The 20169-nt window shown below is 41.7% G+C and overlaps 2 protein-coding genes across 9 annotated transcripts in view; both read right to left on the reverse strand.

The window, feature by feature from the left end:
- The window catches only part of dner (delta/notch-like EGF repeat containing), a 33344-nt gene extending 29026 nt beyond the window's left edge, over window positions 1–4318 (reverse strand). The window contains exons 1-2 of the mRNA XM_086036089.1: window positions 3957–4318; window positions 2036–2733 (exon numbers count right to left, since the gene is read on the reverse strand). Coding sequence (XP_085892215.1) covers window positions 2036–2317 — 282 coding nt within the window. The 5' untranslated portion in view covers window positions 2318–2733; window positions 3957–4318. The remainder of the gene's footprint in view (window positions 1–2035; window positions 2734–3956) is intronic.
- A 683-nt stretch (window positions 4319–5001) lies between these two features.
- trip12 (thyroid hormone receptor interactor 12) overlaps window positions 5002–20169 on the reverse strand; it is a 29564-nt gene continuing 14396 nt past the window's right edge. For 6 of the 8 annotated variants that reach the window (XM_086035620.1, XM_086035613.1, XM_086035617.1 and 3 more), the window contains 27 exons: window positions 18684–18801; window positions 17634–17790; window positions 17301–17454; window positions 16647–16875; window positions 16375–16493; window positions 15372–15579; window positions 15019–15119; window positions 14639–14813; window positions 14386–14527; window positions 14121–14312; window positions 13771–13922; window positions 13535–13692; window positions 13337–13410; window positions 13015–13214; window positions 12365–12492; window positions 12052–12203; window positions 10999–11141; window positions 10760–10916; window positions 10471–10569; window positions 9903–10017; window positions 9609–9763; window positions 7713–7877; window positions 7293–7457; window positions 6942–7055; window positions 6769–6863; window positions 6563–6666; window positions 5002–6440 (listed from right to left, as the gene is read on the reverse strand). In XM_086035620.1, coding sequence (XP_085891746.1) covers window positions 6244–6440; window positions 6563–6666; window positions 6769–6863; window positions 6942–7055; window positions 7293–7457; window positions 7713–7877; window positions 9609–9763; window positions 9903–10017; window positions 10471–10569; window positions 10760–10916; window positions 10999–11141; window positions 12052–12203; window positions 12365–12492; window positions 13015–13214; window positions 13337–13410; window positions 13535–13692; window positions 13771–13922; window positions 14121–14312; window positions 14386–14527; window positions 14639–14813; window positions 15019–15119; window positions 15372–15579; window positions 16375–16493; window positions 16647–16875; window positions 17301–17454; window positions 17634–17790; window positions 18684–18801 — 3968 coding nt within the window. In that variant the 3' untranslated portion in view covers window positions 5002–6243. The remainder of the gene's footprint in view (window positions 6441–6562; window positions 6667–6768; window positions 6864–6941; window positions 7056–7292; window positions 7458–7712; window positions 7878–9608; window positions 9764–9902; window positions 10018–10470; window positions 10570–10759; window positions 10917–10998; window positions 11142–12051; window positions 12204–12364; window positions 12493–13014; window positions 13215–13336; window positions 13411–13534; window positions 13693–13770; window positions 13923–14120; window positions 14313–14385; window positions 14528–14638; window positions 14814–15018; window positions 15120–15371; window positions 15580–16374; window positions 16494–16646; window positions 16876–17300; window positions 17455–17633; window positions 17791–18683; window positions 18802–20169) is intronic. The other 2 variants (XM_086035621.1, XM_086035618.1) reach the window with 1 other exon arrangement.

A 20169-nucleotide genomic window follows, 5' to 3' on the forward strand; every position in this document is an offset into this window, starting at 1 on the left:
AAAGTTATGGCGTACCACACTCACTGTGTTCGATTCAAACCAAATAGCAAAATCACTTTTTTTTTTTTTTTTTACTTTTAAATGTCAATTGAAATTGAAATCGTGACTGATACATGAATTGTTCTACATTAGACATGATTTTCTTTGGTTTGCATGGTGCAGAGAAGCAGGCCGCAAAGGTACCAAACCTAACTGCAGCTGCTGCTTCTATTCTAAGAAATGAAACCATGACGACGGGAAAAAACGCTTGACATCTGCTTGCTTTTTAAATGCACCATTTTGCAGGTGTCAGTAATAGACAAGCATGTGGACACCTTCTACTAAAAAAAGACGCCGCATGCATTAGCTCAAGGAAATCCGAGGGGGCTTATGGCTGCCACCTGTTGGCGAGTCAGCTAAAGTTCACCCATTCACCTTGCAGCTTCCCTCTGTCACGCTGCAGCAGACTCATTTATCCTCTGTGCTGCGAGTGGGTGCTCTCTTTGGCCCCGGCATGACTCATAGACGCGGATGACGACTGAATTGAGCTCACTGCCTCCGTGGTCCGTTCTCATTGTGAGCTCAAGGGGACAGCAGCAATTCAGAAGAAGAGCAAGCCTATTTGGACAACAGCTCAATGGCATCAACATGCTTTGACAATTGAGTCACATTTTTCACTGGTAAGGACACTGCAATGGCACGGGGTCCACTCTTGGCCAATACCCCCATTCACAATCACCTTGTGAGTGACAGGTGGACAATCAAGGGCGCCACTCAGTGTGGCCCGCGGGCCGCCAGTTGCCTAGCCCTGGTCAAGAGTGTCCCTTTTACTTTAACGTAATAATAGTCATGTTACTCAGGGTGTTTAAACTATAATTTGTGGCTTACTGTCTATTTCAAACAATTCCAACCAATATGTACAGTGATGCAATGCAATCAGTTTTCTCCACACACGCACTCACACACACATGCAAACAACTCGAGTGAGTATGTGTGCTAGCGCTCTTCCCTCCTGTTGCCACAGCAACGCAGTCCTTGTCTGCACGTCTCAGTAAGGGCACATGCTCCCACTATAAAAAGCTATGCCTACAGTACGCATGCAAATTTCGCTTTTGTTTTTCACAAATTAAGGCACACACATCCCCACATCACAATAACAATATATATATACATATATATATATATATATATATATATATATACTTGAATACTGTCTATACTGTCTATTCAAGTTTCCTGATGAATGGATTTTTCTATTTTTAAATTGATTTTTTTCTCCGCTTTATATGAATATTGCAAATATTAAATGTTATTTCCCCCTTCTCCCCACCATATCTCTTCTTAACACAAATTGAACAGTTGGATATTTGCTTGTCATTATTTTCCATTACTTCTAAATTTCAAATTCAATTTGTTGTAACGACAATGAAATGCAGGGCCAACTGTGTATAGGTCAGGGATCAAACAAAAAATTGTAGTTATACATTCCCTCAGGGGGCCGTTATGACTGTGGAACCATATAAATGTTCAATACAATATTATTACATATACAGAACACAACAAATTGATGGATGCTAGTTTTGAAATCAGAAGTCCAGAATAATAGTTTGTTCAACTATTGTTCATGTTACTTCCATCGTGTAACAAGAAAAATATATCTGCATTTTTATGAGAATTTACGATTTTGGTCTAGATTTGAGCAAGCACCATGGAAGTTGACATGCTTAAATTGCTTTTGCAGGCCACATAAAATGATATGGTGGGCCAGAACTGGCCCCCGGTCCTTGAGTTTGATACCGATGTCGTATTATAATGTGGTGATTAGGCATTTATATGATTTCTCACAAGTCATAATGGACCTCTCAGGGAAAACTGCGATGTGGTCCATTATGAAAATGAGTTTGACACCGCTGCTGATTACTTTTAACCTCTGGGGAGCAAGATAAGATCGCTAAATGAGGAACGCAGGATGATTCTCTTTTGTCTGACGATACTACAAACATCCGCCTCCTTCCCCATTGCTTCCCCTAAAAATGAAGACACGTTCGTGACTGACCTCACAGTTACGTCCGGTGAAGCCCTGACTGCACGTGCAGGTGTACTCCCAGGTGTCCTCTGGCCTGCTCGGGGACGGGAGGGCCAGGCAGAACCCCCCGTTGAGACAGGGTCGACCTTCGCAAGGGTCCGGCCGAGGCGCGGCCCGCGTTGGCGTGGGCTCGGCCGGGGCCGGGGTGTCCGGGGCCAGCTGGAACGGGGAGGGGACGGCGTCAATGCCGCAGTTGAGGAGCGAGGGGAGAAGGAAGAGGAGGGACAGGAGAGGCGTGAAGCTCAAGCTCATCCTGATGCTCGTACTCGTCTGTGTCGGCTCTGCAGAGCATGCGTGAGGAAGCTCGCTGCCAGAATGTGGAGCCTGTGCTGGGCTCAGGCAGGCAACACTGAAAGCCGGCTGAGTGGGACAGTTGGGATGCAGGAGGGGAACAGAAGGAGCGTGAGAGAGGGTGGGCGCTCTGTTCTGCACTGTGTGTGAGGCAGTGACGACACACGGAGCCACACTCACACCCCGCCCGTCCTCGTACACGCTCCCTCTCTTGGCGGACAGTCACAGTGATGCTTTCCCCTCTCATTAAGTGTGGCCTCTGATTGGAGGCGGCCTTCCAAGGAGGCTGCAGTGAGAGGATTACAGTCTCGCTTTGAAGAAGATGACGCGCCACGGAATCAAAGAAGTTGGTTCAATCAGTCTTAAAGTGATACAATCTGAAATAGAAAAAAAAACAAGGAAAAGGTTTTTAGCACAAATAATACAACCAATACTGTGAATCCATTGACTTGTTTAATTATGGTTCATTTTAAAAAGAACTCTGCAATTCATTTGCCTTGTACATGTGTTGTTAAAGGGAAAGTCAAATTTAAAAAAATTCTTCTAATATGTTCTATATACGCAAAGGTGGGTATTTTACTAAAGTTTGCCGGTCGGTCATTCATCGTTCGTCATCCGTCATCCATCAATCCGTCTATTTTTCAAGCCGGACCCAAGCTGTAATCGTCTGTCGGTCAGTCCGTCACGTTATTTTAACTGCGCTTCCGTCAGTAAACATCAAAGATCCGCCAGTCCATCTATCGTCAATCCGGAAAAAAAAAAGGTCCAACAGATGAAAAATGCATCCATCATCCATTATTTGAAACGATTCGATTAAAATGGTAAAGCTTTTCTTACCTTAACCAAAATCCCATGTCACATTGTTGCCAGAGGTACAATTCTGGTGGATTAATAATTTTTGTACTTGCAAACCGAAATAAAGCATAAATTACAATTTTTTTTTTCTTCGACTTCATCATCTTCCTCTTCTTCTGTTATTTAGCGGTTCTGTCAATATAGGCTTGCAATTAAGAGTCCAAACTGTCCATATGTGATGTGAGTGTGAATGGTTGTTTTTTAACAGTGATATAAAGGGCTATATATTTTTGTCTAGTGCAAGTTTGGCGCAAAACGCAATCTGTGTCTACTGTACACAGCGACACGCAGCTCGACAGTTAGAAATGGGCGGTTTGCACCATCGTGGGTGTGAACACAGCGAACTTGATTCACAGCCAATCAAAGCAGCTCCTCCCAGTCTCATTTCATGAAAAAAATGACATCCACCACACGTCTGCGGATGCCTGCACCTCGATCAAGATCACCAAAATTGTATCACACAATACGTAGACGTGGCTCACGCAGGTGTAAAGTTTAGCCTACTTTCAGCCAATAAACTATCAGGTGTGCTAGTAAAAGAAATGGCTTCGTTACACGGAGCACCCAGCATGGCGCAGAGCCATCTGCCAAATTCCCAAACACCCTGAACGAGGTCTAGACCAGCACGAAAATGTGCCAGTTTTGAATAGACAGCTCAAAAACATCCACATGCATGAGTAGACTTTTTAGACTTTGAAATGCCGAGTATTTGGTGTAAAAAACAAATTTACAAAAAAGTACTCACCCTTTAGATGCCTTGAGAAGTAGGAATGTGAGCGATACCGTTATTTAGGAGAGTAAATCCCAACTCTTTTTGGCTAAACTGTACCCCTGAAATTTTTTGTCATGCCATGAGTATCCACTCACATGTTGATTCGCCAAAATAACATAACTGATCATTAAAAGAAAATCATTTTGTTTCCTGAATTCAAAAATTTCTTAGGCATTGCCTTCATTTTGATTTAAAATAAACAAAATTAAAAACTCAATCAATATTTTTGTCAAGAATATGATCAATGCAGGCCCACTAGTTGAAACAAGGCCATCTGATAAATGCATTTATGGAATAAGAGTTAATCCATCCGTTTTTAGCCATTTCCGTGGGCGGCCATGTTGTCATTTCTGTCGAGTGAAAATGACATCACAGTTGCTCAGGTCTCAGGTAACGACCATTCACAGCTCACCTGTTTTCTGAAGCTGAGTCATGATTGGTGTTTATCTGAGCAACTGTGATGTCATTTCCAGTCGACAGAAGTGACAAAACGGCCACCCCCTGAGATGGCTAAAAACGGGTGGATTTTGCTGCTTAACACATATTCCACAAACGCAATATTAATCAGAGTGCCTTGTTTCAACTAGTGGGCCTGCATAGCACATATTATAGAAAAAAATGTTTGGGTTCACTTCTTTAATGTTGCCTTGAAAATAAGAATAAATTTAAAAAAGCAAAATAAGAATAAACCTGCCTTTATGTACAGTGAGCGGGGTATCGAAATTGCCGCGACAGACAAAAAACACGACTCTAACGCAAACACTAAGTATCTATATTTTGCCCACCCCTGGTTAAAATAATTGAAAAAGTCATCTTTGAAACACTTCTTGGGCGGTAAACATGTGCAGTTTGATGGCAATATTTTCACCAGAGATTTGGTGACGAGTTATGTAACACTGACTTGACTGTTCAATCGCCATGTCATCTCTTGACTTGTCCCACTTCAGGGGCATTCGACTTTTCGAAGGTTTCACTGATACATTAAGTGAAGAGCAGGAAAACAAGCAATGACCAAACATGAGTCAAACAGTTACTTTATTTATGTTCAGGTAAAAACATGAACCTGATGCAGTAAATTATTGCAGATCTTAGAAACCAGCACATGAACGATTGGGCCAGGAAAGCAGAGAGTGGCGCCTTCCCCTGGCCACGGACTGCAGGTGCACACCAGTTTTTTTTTTCCAAGCCAGCAGTGCAAGAAAAAAAATAAAATACTACAGCAAGAAATAGAGACCATAGAAAATGAAAAGAACAGAAAAGCAGACATTCTCACCTCAAACAGGGTGTGAAACTGCATATAAATTTAACTCCATAAATGAACTTGAAATGCTATCTGGCCATGAAACATTAAATGAGACCAGTCAAAATTTTGTGCCCGGCTACATTGTGTGTTGAGGGTTGTTCGAGATAACCCTATAAATCTGATAGGGCTCAACAGAAAGACGCCAACGCTAGCAAAATAAGAGCAAAACACCTGAACCAGATCAACACATTGGTAACAACTTTTCTTCTGAGCTGAAGCTCTACAATGGTGGAGGCCAGAACACAATCCAACTTAGGAACGGAGAGGAAAATGGTCATATGCGTTCATCACTACCAACATTCAACCAACTGTAATTGAAGCAAGGACGAATGGGAGGGAAAGCTAACCAAGAGTGAACACACACACACAAACGGGTTTGGAAGGGTGGCAACAAAATAAGAGAACGCAGACGGATAAATGGAGGAAGATGACAAGAACAAGGAGCTATTCTATCAAATGTATAGAATGAGCAAAGTCTGCAAATTTGTCTGTACAAATGATCTTTGGAGCTAAAGTAAACCTAGCTTGCTTGATGGACCCTCCCCACCCTCCCATCGCACCCACATTGTCCACTTTGGAGTGGAGACATCCCTTTTTTTGTTTAGCTTTTTTTTTCGTTTTTCTTTTTTTAAATATCACACAGCAATGCAATTTAAAATATCACCCAGATGTTTTCATCATTTTTAACATTACTCAACTACTGATATAGGTTTAACTCTCTTTTTATGTTTTAACATCTGTGTCATGGAACAACTTTCTATTTTTTTTATTCTTTTAAATATTTTTTGAGAGTCGGGGCAGCAAATATATATTTAAAGTTTTTCTGCAAGCTGCTTCTCTAAACAAGAAGGCTGTACTTGAAGCCTTAATGTATGTGATTACAAAAAAAAAAAACTGAAAAGTGAAGTCATGATTTCAGTCGCTGAAGAAGGCATCTGAATGTGAGATGTGGAGAGATCAGGAAAGGTGGAACGACTGTTGGCCCTCGCGAGCTGCCGTCAACAGTTTCTCTCGCATGATCTCAATGCTGGAGTAGTCAGGCAGCTTCAGGTAGTTGACGCAGGTCATAACTGAAGGGAGGAACTCGTCTGGGTTCTCCGTCGACTCGAATGTCTTCCTCACAATCGTCAGAGGGGGGTTCAGGCTGCGGAAACCTGAGCGACACAGTGCGGTCTCGTGAGTGGTGCTGACATAGTACAGATATACCCTGCATTTTTTGGCCCCAGAGGCCCAAGACGGGACGTGTATGTGAGTGAACGTGTGCGCGCCGACTCACCGCCAACAGGCAGTCTTGGACTTCCCGTGACAAACTGAAGAAAAAGTCTCTGTTGCTCGGCGTCAAAGCTGCTCAACACTTCAAACAGGAACCGCACTGCACGGCTGTAGAGGTCAAATATCACGTTTGAAATTCACCATCTCATATCGCATGCTGTGAGTGTTGAATTAAAAATGAGGGCAAAATTAATGAACTAGCAAGTCCACCTGTCGTGTGTGTAGCCATGATCCGGCCGACAGCACTCCATCAGCGTCTTGACGTCCCACGTCTCTGATTTACTGCCGCACAGCAACTGGTCAAGCTGCAGAGAGGCGAGCACAGTTAAAGGTGAGATGGTGCTTAAAGTTTACCGACATGACAAAATGGGGGGTGGGCTTACCTCTTCTGGATAGAAATACTGCAGGTGATGTAATGGGAAGACTGACTCGAAGCCTTCCCGAAAGGACTCAAACTGTCTTGACACTCCTTCATTGAGAGTCCAGTACACCACCAACTAGCAGAGAAAAAGTATTTTATTTCAACTGCACATCCCCCCACCAAAACAACAGCATTTCATAGCAGTCCCAAGACCCCATGCAAATAATACCCCAAGGGAAATTATGCAGCAATGGGGTGACTGAGAAATCATGTTTTTCTTCAGTAAGTGTTTCTCACTGTTCTCGAATGAGCCAGACTTTTGTTATTGCTTTTATCCACTGAAAAGGACAACAAAAAAATAGTGATGCCTTACCCTGAGATACTCCTCAAGGTTATAGATCGTGACAGGCACGTCTTTCCCACCCTTTTTCAGCTCGATGTTTGGGAATCCTGGGAGTGTGAAATCCAAACCCAGGTCTTCTACTGAGCAACCGTTCATATTCAGGCTTTCCAGCGCCTGCTGTAATGTCTCCCTCGTCTACACACAAAAACATGAAAAGGTTACTCATTTGTGAATATAGAATACTTTGGAAAGCCAGCAGCTGCTGCGATCAAGGGCTAATCAAAAGGCTACCAACTCGTACAAAACAAAATGTCCATATTAGAAGATGAACGGTGATGCAAACAGACATCAAGAGTCTCAAGTGCCAAAGCTTTGTCATGGAAGATTCAACAGAGCAAAAATCACTTTAACCGGATTATTCTTCAAAAAAATAAAAATAAGCAAGTCCACCTGTGAGCGATCCTGTTCAAGCCTCTTCTTCTGGCGAATAATATCCTCCAAGTGCAGGATGGATTTTGCAACATCAGGGTCAATGTTGACCAAGTCATGAGAGTTTATAGACATCTCATGCCGCAACATCCACTTATAAAATGGCAGCCCCAGCGGCAGGTCCAGCTGGTAATAACAATACAAGGATTAATTTATTTGAGCAACACGTTTCATTCCACAACAATTTAGGTGCTAAGAGTGGCACGTTTGAACCCTTACAAACCGTTCAACTTTCATGCAGACATATGTTCCGAGTCAATTTTGACATTGGCCAAGAATTTCCTCATCATAATTGTCTATGTATAGCGAATGTTGAGATAGAAAGCTTTTTTTATGGTTAACTTTTTATTAATTATTTTACATTTTTATTTTTTTAAGGGGGGGGGGGCGGTGGGGATTTATCCCTCTATTACACCATTGCCATGGTGCCATGGTTAAAAATGCAAAATGAAGAATAAATACCAAGCTGCAGGCACTGAGAGGAACGTGCGCGTTGGCTAATAACTAGGTTAAAAGGACAATGTGTAGAATTTAGCGGCATCTAGTGGTCAACTAATAGAATGCAACGACCTAAGGAGGAAACGCGTGCATTTTGAAGCACACACTACGTTGCCTCCAAGAGACCACAATCGCAAGCCTACCAACAGTTTCTTCAGCAGAGGTGCAAGCAAAATCTCATCACAAACGACTTCTAGTATTCCCTCAAGTCATGAAGTAAGTGTATTGCATTCTTTACACATGCAGTAGTCACGATGCTCAGGAACTATGTTCGCTCGTCTCCTTCGGTTATCCGTAGCACAAAGATGGCAGCGAAACATGGCAGACTCCTGTAGAGGAGGCGTGCCCTATGTAATATAATTAGAGATTACTTCACCTACGATTATATAAAAACGAATAGTGGGTTTTTAAAATGAATGATCATTGAAAAATGAAAACATCTACACAAGTTTTAATTTTTATTCTAAAATCCTGGTGGATGAATGCACTTTTAACCCCTTGTTGTTGTGCAAAGTGAAAGTTCGTGTCATTGCTTCTGCTCGTTGCTGCTGCTGCTTCTTCGTTGCCGTCTTCTCTCTTCCCTCTTAGGACCACAAAGAAGCACTGACGCCGGAAGTAGTCATGGCAACTTAACTTTCTCTTTGCACAATAACATTAACAAGGACCTTTCGATAAAATGCAATGTGGGATTCTAGCTGATGCGCAGCCAATATGATCACACGAAAAATCCACTTGTGTGCTCATTGGTCGATCTCACGTCGGGAGCCAATCACACGCCTTGTATGTGTGCCCGTGGGTATGTAAAAAGCCTCTGAGTCAACGCATCTGTTTGGCATGCTGGGGAACCTCTCTCACACACCAACATTGAGATGCACTGAGGCTGCAAAACGTGAAGTGGCGAGGGATTACTGCAATTCTTTTTTTTTTTTTTTTTTCCATTTGGGCAGAATTCCCCACGCAGCATGCCCATAACGACAAGGTGAAAAAAGCATTGTTTTTTAAAAATTTTTTTACAAATGTAATTCAAAATTATTAAACAAAAACAGACAGTTCATGTATACATAAGTATTCAATACTTTTTGATGCACCTTCGGCATTAATTACAGCCTCAAGTCTTTTTGAATATGATGTCACAAGCTTGGCAAAGCTATCTTTAGGCAGTTTTTGTTCATTCCTCTTTGCAGCACCTCTCAAGCCCCATCAGGTTGTATGAATTTATTCTATTTATGAATGAGGCTGTAAAATAAAATGTGGAAAAGATGAAGCGTTGTGAATACTTTCCGGAGGCAATTTAAATTCAACCCAAACAGTATGTAGGGGGTAAAGGAGTCAGAAAACCCAGAAGAACTTATTTCTCACCAGTCTGAAGTCCATGATGGCTTTAGCCATAAGCTTCCCCAAGAAGCGGAACTTCATTTTGATTTTGGCTATGTGTGCTGGTTTGGTTGTCCTGCCAAACGGAACAGCAAAGAGCCCTCTGGTACTGAACATGTACTTCGTTCCTTCTTGGCTTCCTATTCCAACAGAAACATGGAAAAGGAGTGAGGTAAAAGCAACTGCATATTTTGCATTACTAGCAGCGGTTTCACTAACTGGTGACCTGCAATTGCAGTTTGACACAATGCATTACAGAAAAGAAGTATCGTGTGATACCTTTAGGATTTGTCAGAGTCACCTCTTCACCCCTCCACAAACCGAGGTCAGCTCGCTGGAGCTCTTGAGAAACGAGAGCGTAGAACTCCAGAGTGGGACCAAGACCGGTGCCCACCTGGAGGACAAGGACAGTTACTACTCGTATTCACCCTCCTTTTAATAATGCAATAGAAAAGCAGTTATTGATGTGCGGGTACATAATAATTGCAAAAAAGAGCAGGGTTTCTCCTGTTCTTGTTTGATCTTTTGCACACTGTAAACATCATTCATTACGTAGCACAAGAACACGTGCTCAGTTATTGCTTTAATTAATGTTTTTCATTTGATTGTTTTGTATTTATGCCATACAAGTTCTTTCATTTAAAATATTTACTGTACTACTACTAACACAACCACATTAGCACGGGTGAGTGAGAGACTACGGAGTGCTTGGGCGTACGTATCCGTATAAATTCAGGTTGCATCACACCCGTAACTAAACAGAGAACTCCTCGTAAACCAACATCCTCACATATAATCAACACTGATTGATTTACAGGCCAATTGTAGCATCATAAAGTTCAAGTACCTCGTTCTCGTACTGAATCTCCAACATGGCACGTGAACTACCTAGGTCCTGCATCACAGACTCCGCCTGTTTGAGCAGCTCATCTCGGTTTATCGTCCTCTGAAAGACACAAAATTACATTTTAAAGAAGAGACAAGAAAAGTTTACATGGAGCTGAATTTGAAAATATAGTAAGTTAATGTAGCACAAGGTCACAAACAATGCGAAGTTTGTTCGTTTTTAAGGCCAAATGTGACAATGGTTACAAGGTGTTAGGTACAACAAATTACAAGATGAAAGAAAAGAACACCTTTTTCCTGTCAAGACGTGGTGCAACTCTGCTATCCTGAGAATCTGATTGGTTAATCTCAGGGTTTGTGTCCAGTAAGCGCTGCATGGCTCTGTCGCGATCAAAAGCAGTGACGTAGAACAACATCTGCCGTGTATCAAAGGGGAAGAAGAAAGGGCTGCAGAGAGAACACAACATGAAAAAATGGTCAGATACCAATTTGCAACTAGTACGAGATGGACAACGGAAGAAATATTTACCAAGTCTTTCCGAGCTCTATGAGCCAAGTTGGGATGTTCCCTGTCATAATAACAAGGGGATCTTGGAGCTGTCGGTTGGCTTTGGCGGTCAGCTTACTGTTAATGAATTCACTGGTGGGGATGATTTCCTTACACACAGCATTCTGCAAAAACAATTTTTATTAAAGCATGTAAAAATATATTTTGTTAGTGATTTGAAGGATTCCTGTGTAAAATCAACTTTTTAATGTTTGTATACAGTCTCTGGAGTGCCTGCCAGCCCATCAAGCGTGAAATTCCAACAACATTCTGCATTACCGTTACGAAAATATGGAGCTGATTAACATGACCGCCCCCAAATGCACATATTAGCATTTGTATACAGTGGGTGATCCCAACAATAGCTTCCAAATATGTTTTAATCAGAGCTGGGCAGTCCGTCCCTGGGCTGGACCGGTCGGACCCTCTGGCCCGGCCGGTTGGCGATTTTTGGGGCGGGGGGTGGGGGCTGACACCACACAGCTCATTGCTGCTACAAAGCAAACTTGTTTGAAGGGTGATAATTTTTCATGAAGGGCGGGGGGTCGAGGCTGGAAGGGTACACAGGTCAAGGGTGGAGGGTTGCGGCAAAAAAAGGGTCAAGTGTCCAGCTCTGGTTATATAATAATGTTTGGCTAAGTTGAGTTGTGTTTGGCATTGCGATGAGTCACACTGCTACACTAATTGACTAGTATATTTCAGTGGTTTGGTGATGAAATGCTGCATTTGTGAGGGATAATGCAATGGAATCTTTTCTGGCTCTCACTTACTTGTGGATTATGATTACATTTGGTGGTTTCGCGCGAGGTGCACAGACATGCATTAATAAGTGTTGTTGACTTGACAGATTAGCTTCAGAAATGTGGCTTGATTGCTTTGTGAAGAAGTGGAATGGTGTTTGTGTTTGGAGATGTGCCCATGCATCACATATAGAGGTTACTGTGGCATCCTCAAGTCAACATGCTTTCGTTATCTTTAAGATACAGCTAAGGCTCTAGCTGAGAAGACATCTCCTCATAATTCCTGGGGACTTACGTCATACAAGTAGAACCAGTATCTACTGATTGAGTGCAGGACCCTCAGCAGCAGGTTGACATCTAAAGAGGGGTCATCAAAGGTTATGCTCTCTGGAGGCTCTGAAATGAGGTATGTCTCTAAGGGATTGATGACGCTGGGACACACACCATCTGGAAATAATAGATAACGGTACTGTTATATTTACATGTTAACTCGCGTAATGTTTGCCCTTGTAAACCATGTCGTGATTTCCAAGCCATTGGTCAAGTGCAGATTAAATCTAACAGACAGAGGCAAATGCCCTGCACTGTAAAGCAGTGGAGATCCATACCATGCCACAGCTCATCCTGCTTCTTGGCATTGCGAGGGGATGTTTTCGTGGGTGCAGTCTGGGCTCTGCCCCTCTTGCCCCCTACAGTGTCTTTGCTGCCGTCCTCATCCTCTCTAACGGGCTTATACCTAAGAGTGGAATCAAATCACATATTTTTTTGCTTGAGCAATTTTAAACTCCATCCCAGGCCACATACGAAGAAAATGGAGGATGCTGGCACTACAGCGAACAATTTTCACTTTTTTTTTTTTTTTTTTTAACTAAAGTGTAAGTAAACCCCCAAAAATGAAAATGTTATATGCAGCCTCACTAGTCAAAACACAGCATAGTGATTGATATTGTGTTTGTGGAATATGAGTTAAGTAGTAAAATCCACACGTTTTTGTCCATCTCAGGAGGCGGCCATTTTGTCACACAGTTGCTTAAGGCTCAGGTAACAACCAATCATGGCTCAGCTTCAGAAAACAGGTGAGCCGTGATTGATCGTTACCAGAGCCCTGAAAAATTATGATGTAATTTTCATTAGACAGAAATTGGCAAAATGGCCGACCCCTAAAATGGCTAAAAACAGGTGAATTTTGCCGCTTAACTCATATTCCACAAATGCAATATTAATCAGGATGCCTTATTTAGACCTTGTTTAGACCTACCATATTGTGTGCGTTTTGGTCCAGATGCCTGCTCGCCCGAGTGGGTTTGCTTCATCATCTGTGGACTCCCTTTCTTCTTCTGCCTGTAGGCTGTATTGTCGCACAGCCTGGTAAACTGTCATGTTGTATGGCAGCAAATGGTCACCAATGTAGAACTGCAGTCTGTGACGTACACTGCCCGAATTCAGGAACTGCGCAGCCTGCATAATCAATAGGATTACATTAGGGTCAACACCAAAACAACTGTATAGGGTTTTGCCAAAAAAAAAAAAAAAAAAGTTAAAAAAATGCATGCACATTTTGTATCCAGTTGTTCACATACCAGTGACTCATCTATTTCATCATCCGAGCCATCATCATCACTATCTTCATCCTCTTCTCTGATTCGGCCATACCCTGTAAACAAGAGAGCAAAAAAATGGTTACAGTTCAATTACACAACAGAGGACCCTTGAAAGAATGTATAAATCATCTACTGGTCTGCTCGTCACCAAGTGTGGAGGCAAAGATGGGCACTCACCTCTGACGACGAGGTATCGCTCAATGGCTTGCACCAGGGCCAGAGGGTCTATCTTGACAGGGCCTCCTTTCCACTGTTTAACATTAGTACAGTCTGGATGCCTCTGCAGCTGACACTTGAGCTGATGTGTGTTGAAGAACTTAAGTGCTTGTGAGCCTCTAGAGAAGCATATTCACTTGATTAAACTCATGTATACACATGAAATGAAATGGTGATCCAAAGATCAACCAACTGACCTGCTCCCATTGCCATTGCCACTGGGGAAATCATGTACTTTGACAGGGAACTGCTCCATTTGACTCAGACAGCTGTTCATTTTGTGAACCAGTGCCAGGAAAGGCCCATTCTCTGTTGGGTCCAGACAACTTACAGGCTCTGTACCTGGAACCTGTTAATTGCAAGGCAGAAGGACACAGGGTTAATTCCCCCCAAAAAAAGATCCATATTAAATCCAGCATCTGTATAAATTACACCAAGGTTTATTGAAAAAAAAAAAATAATAATAATAATAACAAAAATAAAAGTAAACCAAGAAACATCTTGTTGCATGCTGTTATCGTTCGTAAAGTAAGTCGACTTTTCTTACCGGGCAGCCGATAAAGACATGGAGGAACCGTTTGAGCCGCAAGGCTCGACTAAGCAAGTCCCTGTCTGTGTGGGACGTTAAGTAAAGCAGGAGCTGCTTCACCAGCCCACTGTGCTGGATCTCAAAAGAGGACACATCAGATTCTGACACAATACTGGAGATCTCCGAAAGACACTCCAAACCACCATCCACCTATGAAACAGAACATAAAATATCAGACATTACCCGTGGCTAAATAACATACGTGATAAAACGCTTGCAGTACCTGCAGGTTGAGCTGCTCGGTGGCTGTGCAAAGCCTCTGAAGTACATTCAATGCAGGATTGCTGCCATCTACTTTTTCAGAGTTGAAGTACCGCTCTACAAACTTGTTGGCCTGTTCTTTGATCCAGGCCTTGATTTTATCTCTGCCAAAACAAGGAAATCAGTTCAAAAATTAAAAAAAAAACACATTTGCACACATACATTCAAATGCATGAATCCACATTACACCATTGAATATTTTTTGGGGATCATACCTATTATTTGAAACTGAGTCCTTGGGAGGCGCCCTTGCCAGGCCACTCACCCCCGCTGTACGTGAGGGCTCAGAGTTGGCATTATTGGTTTGGGCACCCAGTTTACCCCAGGTTTTAGGATTGAGGCTGGCCAAGAAGGATGATTTGGGTGACTGAGTACTTGTGGGGCTTTTAGCTGTTGAGAAAACATAAATTTATGAACACGCACAAAAGCTCAGAATTTGACTGAATCACAAATATTCTATTATTTTTGACAAACGCTCCAGCTTTTGTGGTGCATGCATTGCAATACTAACGAGATAAATGGACAGACTCTTACACTCAGACAAGGTTGTAAGAGTAGTACATCTCAGCCAAACTTTACAAATACAGCAACTTACCCTGATTGTCTACTTTATCATCATCCCTTGGTGGTGAGTATTTGGGCCTTCTGGGCCCCCTTTTCGGTAATCGTTTTCGCTTCAGAACATCACTTAACCTCCTGAGAATAGGCAATAGGAGCACGGTACATATGGTACGGATGTAAAAGAACACACATTCAAATCCTGTCACCTTGCTACTGATAACTCTTTAATCATGTAAAGATGCAAAACGTCTCACTTAAGTAAAAGCTGCTCTTACAAAAAAAAAAATCTCTGGTCGTGATTTATTACATCAGGCCAATCCACTGATCATTTAAAAATATAATTTAAAAATATACAGTATATTGCAAAGAACATCAAACTGTACTCACCCTTGTGGACTGAGGTCCAGTGAGTCATCCATGCTGTGCTGGAAGCTAGGAGAACCCAAGTCAGGAGTCGCATTATTGGCGGTTGTGGTGGATGTAGTGCTGATAGTAGTAGTACACAGACTGGTACTACTACTGGGGCAAGCCTTGGGGGGACTAGTAACTAGAAAGCACTCAGATTCTGCCAAGTTTTTAACCTGATGCATTACACCTGTAAAGTACAAAAAGAGGCCTTGACTATCCATACACCCTTGCAACACAGCAGAAATGAACACACATAGCACAATATGTATAAAATGAGCCACTATGAGTTGTAGGTTTTGAGAAAACTGTCACAGTCTAAAAAAAGATAATTTGGTAAATCATGTTACTGGGATTTTGTCATAAGTAAACAATGTGAAATAATCCTGTTCATGTTGTCTGTTTCTTAGCAGGGCCTTTCACTCCTGTGTCGCAAACAGAACAGCATTTGCTGCCATGTGTCTGTTTTACATGCTGAAATAATTTGATCGTGCTATTCGCATTGGTTTCAACAGCCTTTAAACAATTTGCCGCAGTGCTGGTTGCTCACTGTCTGACATTGCAAACTCAAACCAACTACAAATGACTGACAATACAGTGCCTTTGTTCACAGTGGCAAACCAGCTCTTCAACAAAATAAATGTTTAATGATACTAATTTAAAAACGAGCAAATTTACTGGTCACACGAGAACATGAAAAATTTACTAGAATTGTCTCAAGTTTTAGGGGCAACGTGACCATTTTGGGGCAGTCCGGAGACATGCAAAGAAAACAATATTTGTGACAATGATTCTGAGGGAATGCAAAGTATTTTTTTCTTTCACATTACCTTGGGGGCTCTGTAATAAGTTACTACACTAGCCGTGATTTTCGTTTTAAAGGTCTATAGGCTTGTAATTTCCAAAACAGTCAAAATGAGATTAGCTGCATTAAAACATTGTGCAAAATAGCATATTACAGAGAAATGTAAGACTAATTAATTACCTTCTCTCCTGAAATACACACTGAAGACATCAGGCAGCTTCTGCATGAGGATCTCAGCCATCTGTAGAGAACCAACTACAATCTTCAGGTCTTGGCTGGATAGCATGGAGGCAATGTGACTGGGGGGAATAAAATACAAAAACCTAAGTCAATTGTCTTACAAAAAACTAAACAAAACACAATAACAATAACACACAATAAATGAGGTACTTTTTATGGCATCTTCTAAATTGAGCTTAATCATAAATTAAACGACCAGCCCAGATAGTTACCTGGACACTGCATGGTTCCTCAACACATCCTTCAGCAGCTCTGCGTCAGCAAAGTAAATGATCCTGAGGATGGCTCTAAGGCACTTGTGTCTAACTGCAGGTCCAGCAGAGGAGCTGTACACTTCATACAAGACCCCAAATAGAGTTTTGATAAAACATTTGGCCAACTCAGGATCTTCCTTCATCAGCTGGGCTCGTGCATCTTCTCGCCGAACTTCCTGGTGGCTCCCTGGAGAAAGGGGATACCATTTTATAATAGGTTTGAAAAACACACATCATGACGCGCTAATATATGGAACAATTTTCCTTACATGGCCGAAAGCCATGGGAAGCTAACCAACATGACAAAGCATGTCTATAAAAGGCTTGTTTTAGAACTACCGTGGCTCGAGGTGGTTTTGTTAGTTTTAATTTTGCTGCTTTGAGATTTTTGTCGCTGTACCTTTTCGGTACCGGTATCGAGGTATTTTATGCAGGTATAGTATCGAAGTCAAAATTTTGGTATCGTGACAACACTGCTACAGACATTTCAGTCTGATGCTCATGCAGCTCAAATGGACTACTTAACATAACTGAAATAAATGCACGTGTTTATTTTAGATAAAATACAGTACACTGTTCGTTTTGGTTTAGAATGATAATCAAGACCATTACCGGAGTTGGGATTTGCAAGTGGATTTGGCTTCCTCTGGATACCACGTGCTGTGCCAGTGTCTTCATTGATCTGCTGCATAGAGTTAAAGTCAATTGTATACACACGACCCAGAGTTGATAAGCTGATCTCATCTTCCCCATTCTGGTGGGCTGTCTGTAGGACAAGACAATCACCAAACACAACCATAATTACAAGTGTATTCAAATAATTATGGGATTTGATCACGATTCACTATGCTATCAATACTTCAAACTGTAAATGTACCAGGGTCCCACAATGACAATATAATAACACTTTCAACACTTCTCGGTATACTTATAATAGATCAATACCTCAATAATGCGGCTGTCAATGCGATTGTAAGGGTGCCACAGCCCTCTATCGTCCCTCCATTGCCATATCACTCCTTCTGTCGTTTGGGCGCTGCCCTTCTTCAGCATTACATCTACTGCAAAGATGCCCTCTCGAGGAAGGCAGGGCATCAGCTCACTAGATGGGGAACAAGGTGGAGCGTTGCGGAACTATTTTAAGTTTTTCTGAGGTGTCATGTATAGATCAGTGGAGTTGAGGATATTAAAACTATATGTATGCTTGTTTATCTCTGTTTTGCGTATTTGTCTAAGGCAGGGTACACACGCTGAAGGATTTTTCGAATTTTAAAGATCGAGAATTGAAACAATTTGGTCGTATTGTGTGTGGGGTGCTCCAATAATCTCAACACAGAACAACCCACACAAAGATTCTATTCCACCACCAACGTCCTCAGAGGCAAAATTCTCACGTGATCACACGTGACCTCAAAATCGAAGAAGGGGAGGTAGCTCCCGGATATACACTGATGTCTTCCTTGGTCAGGAAGGGGCAAAATCGGGAGAAAAACAGCCCAACTACCTTTGTGTGTACCCGGTGAGCTCAACAGGAATGATGTGGGAAATTAATCAAATTTCACTCTATTTGTCAGAAAATCCTTTCTCATTACCGCTAATAACAAATATCAATTTGTTTATCTATCTATGGCAGTGACACAGGCGGAATAAATAAATGCACTTCTATTAGATGGCAGATGTTTCAATAATCTTGTGTATTCACCAGCTGCTATTCATAAAACAGAATGAGTCATGGATTCTTGCAAGTATATCATACATCTAAACATTATTTAGTTGTGTGATATACATATCATTATTTCAGTATTCGTACTTTGTTCATTTTTTGATTAGTGGTGTGGTGTGAGATTTTTGTAATGTAAAATTAGTGCCTTCACTCAGCAAAGGTTGCGAGTCACTTTTCTAATCATCATTGTTCAGAAACAAGCATGTACCAGTAAATGTGTTCATATGGAAAAAGAAGAGAAAATGTCACACTATGGAGAAAATCAGTGCTACCATATGAGGGAGGTCAGCTCGTAAAGCTCTTGAGGGCTCCGTGGTACAAGTTCAATCTGTTCCTGGCAGCTGCCATTTGATGCCCCACACAAGAGGAAGCGCAGTGTTTCTGCTATGTCTGTTGAAAGGATACAAATAAAACCAAAAGACATCTGTGTTTAGCAGCCAACACATACTATTGCAATTAGAAATGCTCCGATTGATCGGGCACTGATAATGATCGGCCAATTTTCGTGAAAAACGAGGTGATCGGCACATTTGATCAAAGCCTTTTATTGCAGATCAAAGAATCCGATCACCGGCAGCTCATGCGGTGTGTAGTTTGAGTCTTGTAATATATGCCATGAAAAGATACCTCACGGGGGGAGCATGGCCACAGGTTTCAACACAACCAACTTAATCCGACATGGAGAACAAGAAAATTTGCGAGGCTCACTGCATTGTAGCAGCAGTAACAATGAAACGGCAGCTAACGCAGCTCATGCTGACCAACTCAAACCCATATCAGCGCGACAGGCAAAAGGCAACGCAAATAGCCAGGAAAATAATGAAATTTATCGGACTTGATGACCAACCATTCTCTGTGGTGGAAGACACCGGATTCCGCTGTCTGCTCGCCCACTTCGAGCCTCGCTAGCTACGTGCTACCGTGACGCAACTACTTCACAGACGTAGCCCCACCAGAGAGTGTATTGTCGCATCGAAAGTTACCTAAAAGGAGGCCTATTATCCTGTTTAAGTTTTACAAGTGTTAAATGGAGCTCGGATGTCAGTCCTGTGTCGATGTTGAGTCTAACAAGGGGGGTTTTCGTTTGCGTACTGCTTTTAATGACAATGAACAAGGCATATGTATTACAAAATGTGTTATGCATGATGCGTTACTTTTTTCCCGGTGACAAATGCACAAGATAGTTTGTTTGGGCACAAGACAAGAAATCAAGTTCCTGAGTCGTTCCAATTGAGGAACTCATTGAATAGTTTATTCAAGTGAAGCCTGTGACTATTTTTTCTACTTTGATTATATTCCGAACCATGCAATGTTTAGGTGGCATGTTATTTATTTGACTTTTTGCATAAATAAGTATTTTGAGACTGCTGATTCTTTTGATCTATTAAAAACTGTGTTACTAAAAGCTGTTTTTTCAATTATCTTTGAGACTGAGTAATTGTTGTATTGTGCCAGCTACAATTTTGTATTTCTTCAGGCTTTTGAAAATGTATATAGATTTTTGTCAAAATTACGGCAATAATACGGCTGGTTTTTTTTTTCAGATTATATTGCATAATAGCAGTCACCAGAAATAAATGGAAAAATATACAGGTATTCCATGTGATCGGAATTGGATGATCTCACTCATGCATGATCGGTATCAGTGTCATAAAACCTGATTGGAACATCCCTAATTGCAATACTTCTTTATAAAATGATGCAAGTTCTTGACAAGTATTACAGTGTGCTCATTATGTTTGTGTTTTACTCTTCTTG

The sequence above is a fragment of the Filicampus tigris genome, chromosome 7 (genome assembly GCF_054856515.1).
Source record: "Filicampus tigris isolate MCC_2025a chromosome 7, RoL_Ftig_1.0, whole genome shotgun sequence".
Lineage (NCBI taxonomy): Eukaryota > Metazoa > Chordata > Actinopteri > Syngnathiformes > Syngnathidae > Filicampus > Filicampus tigris.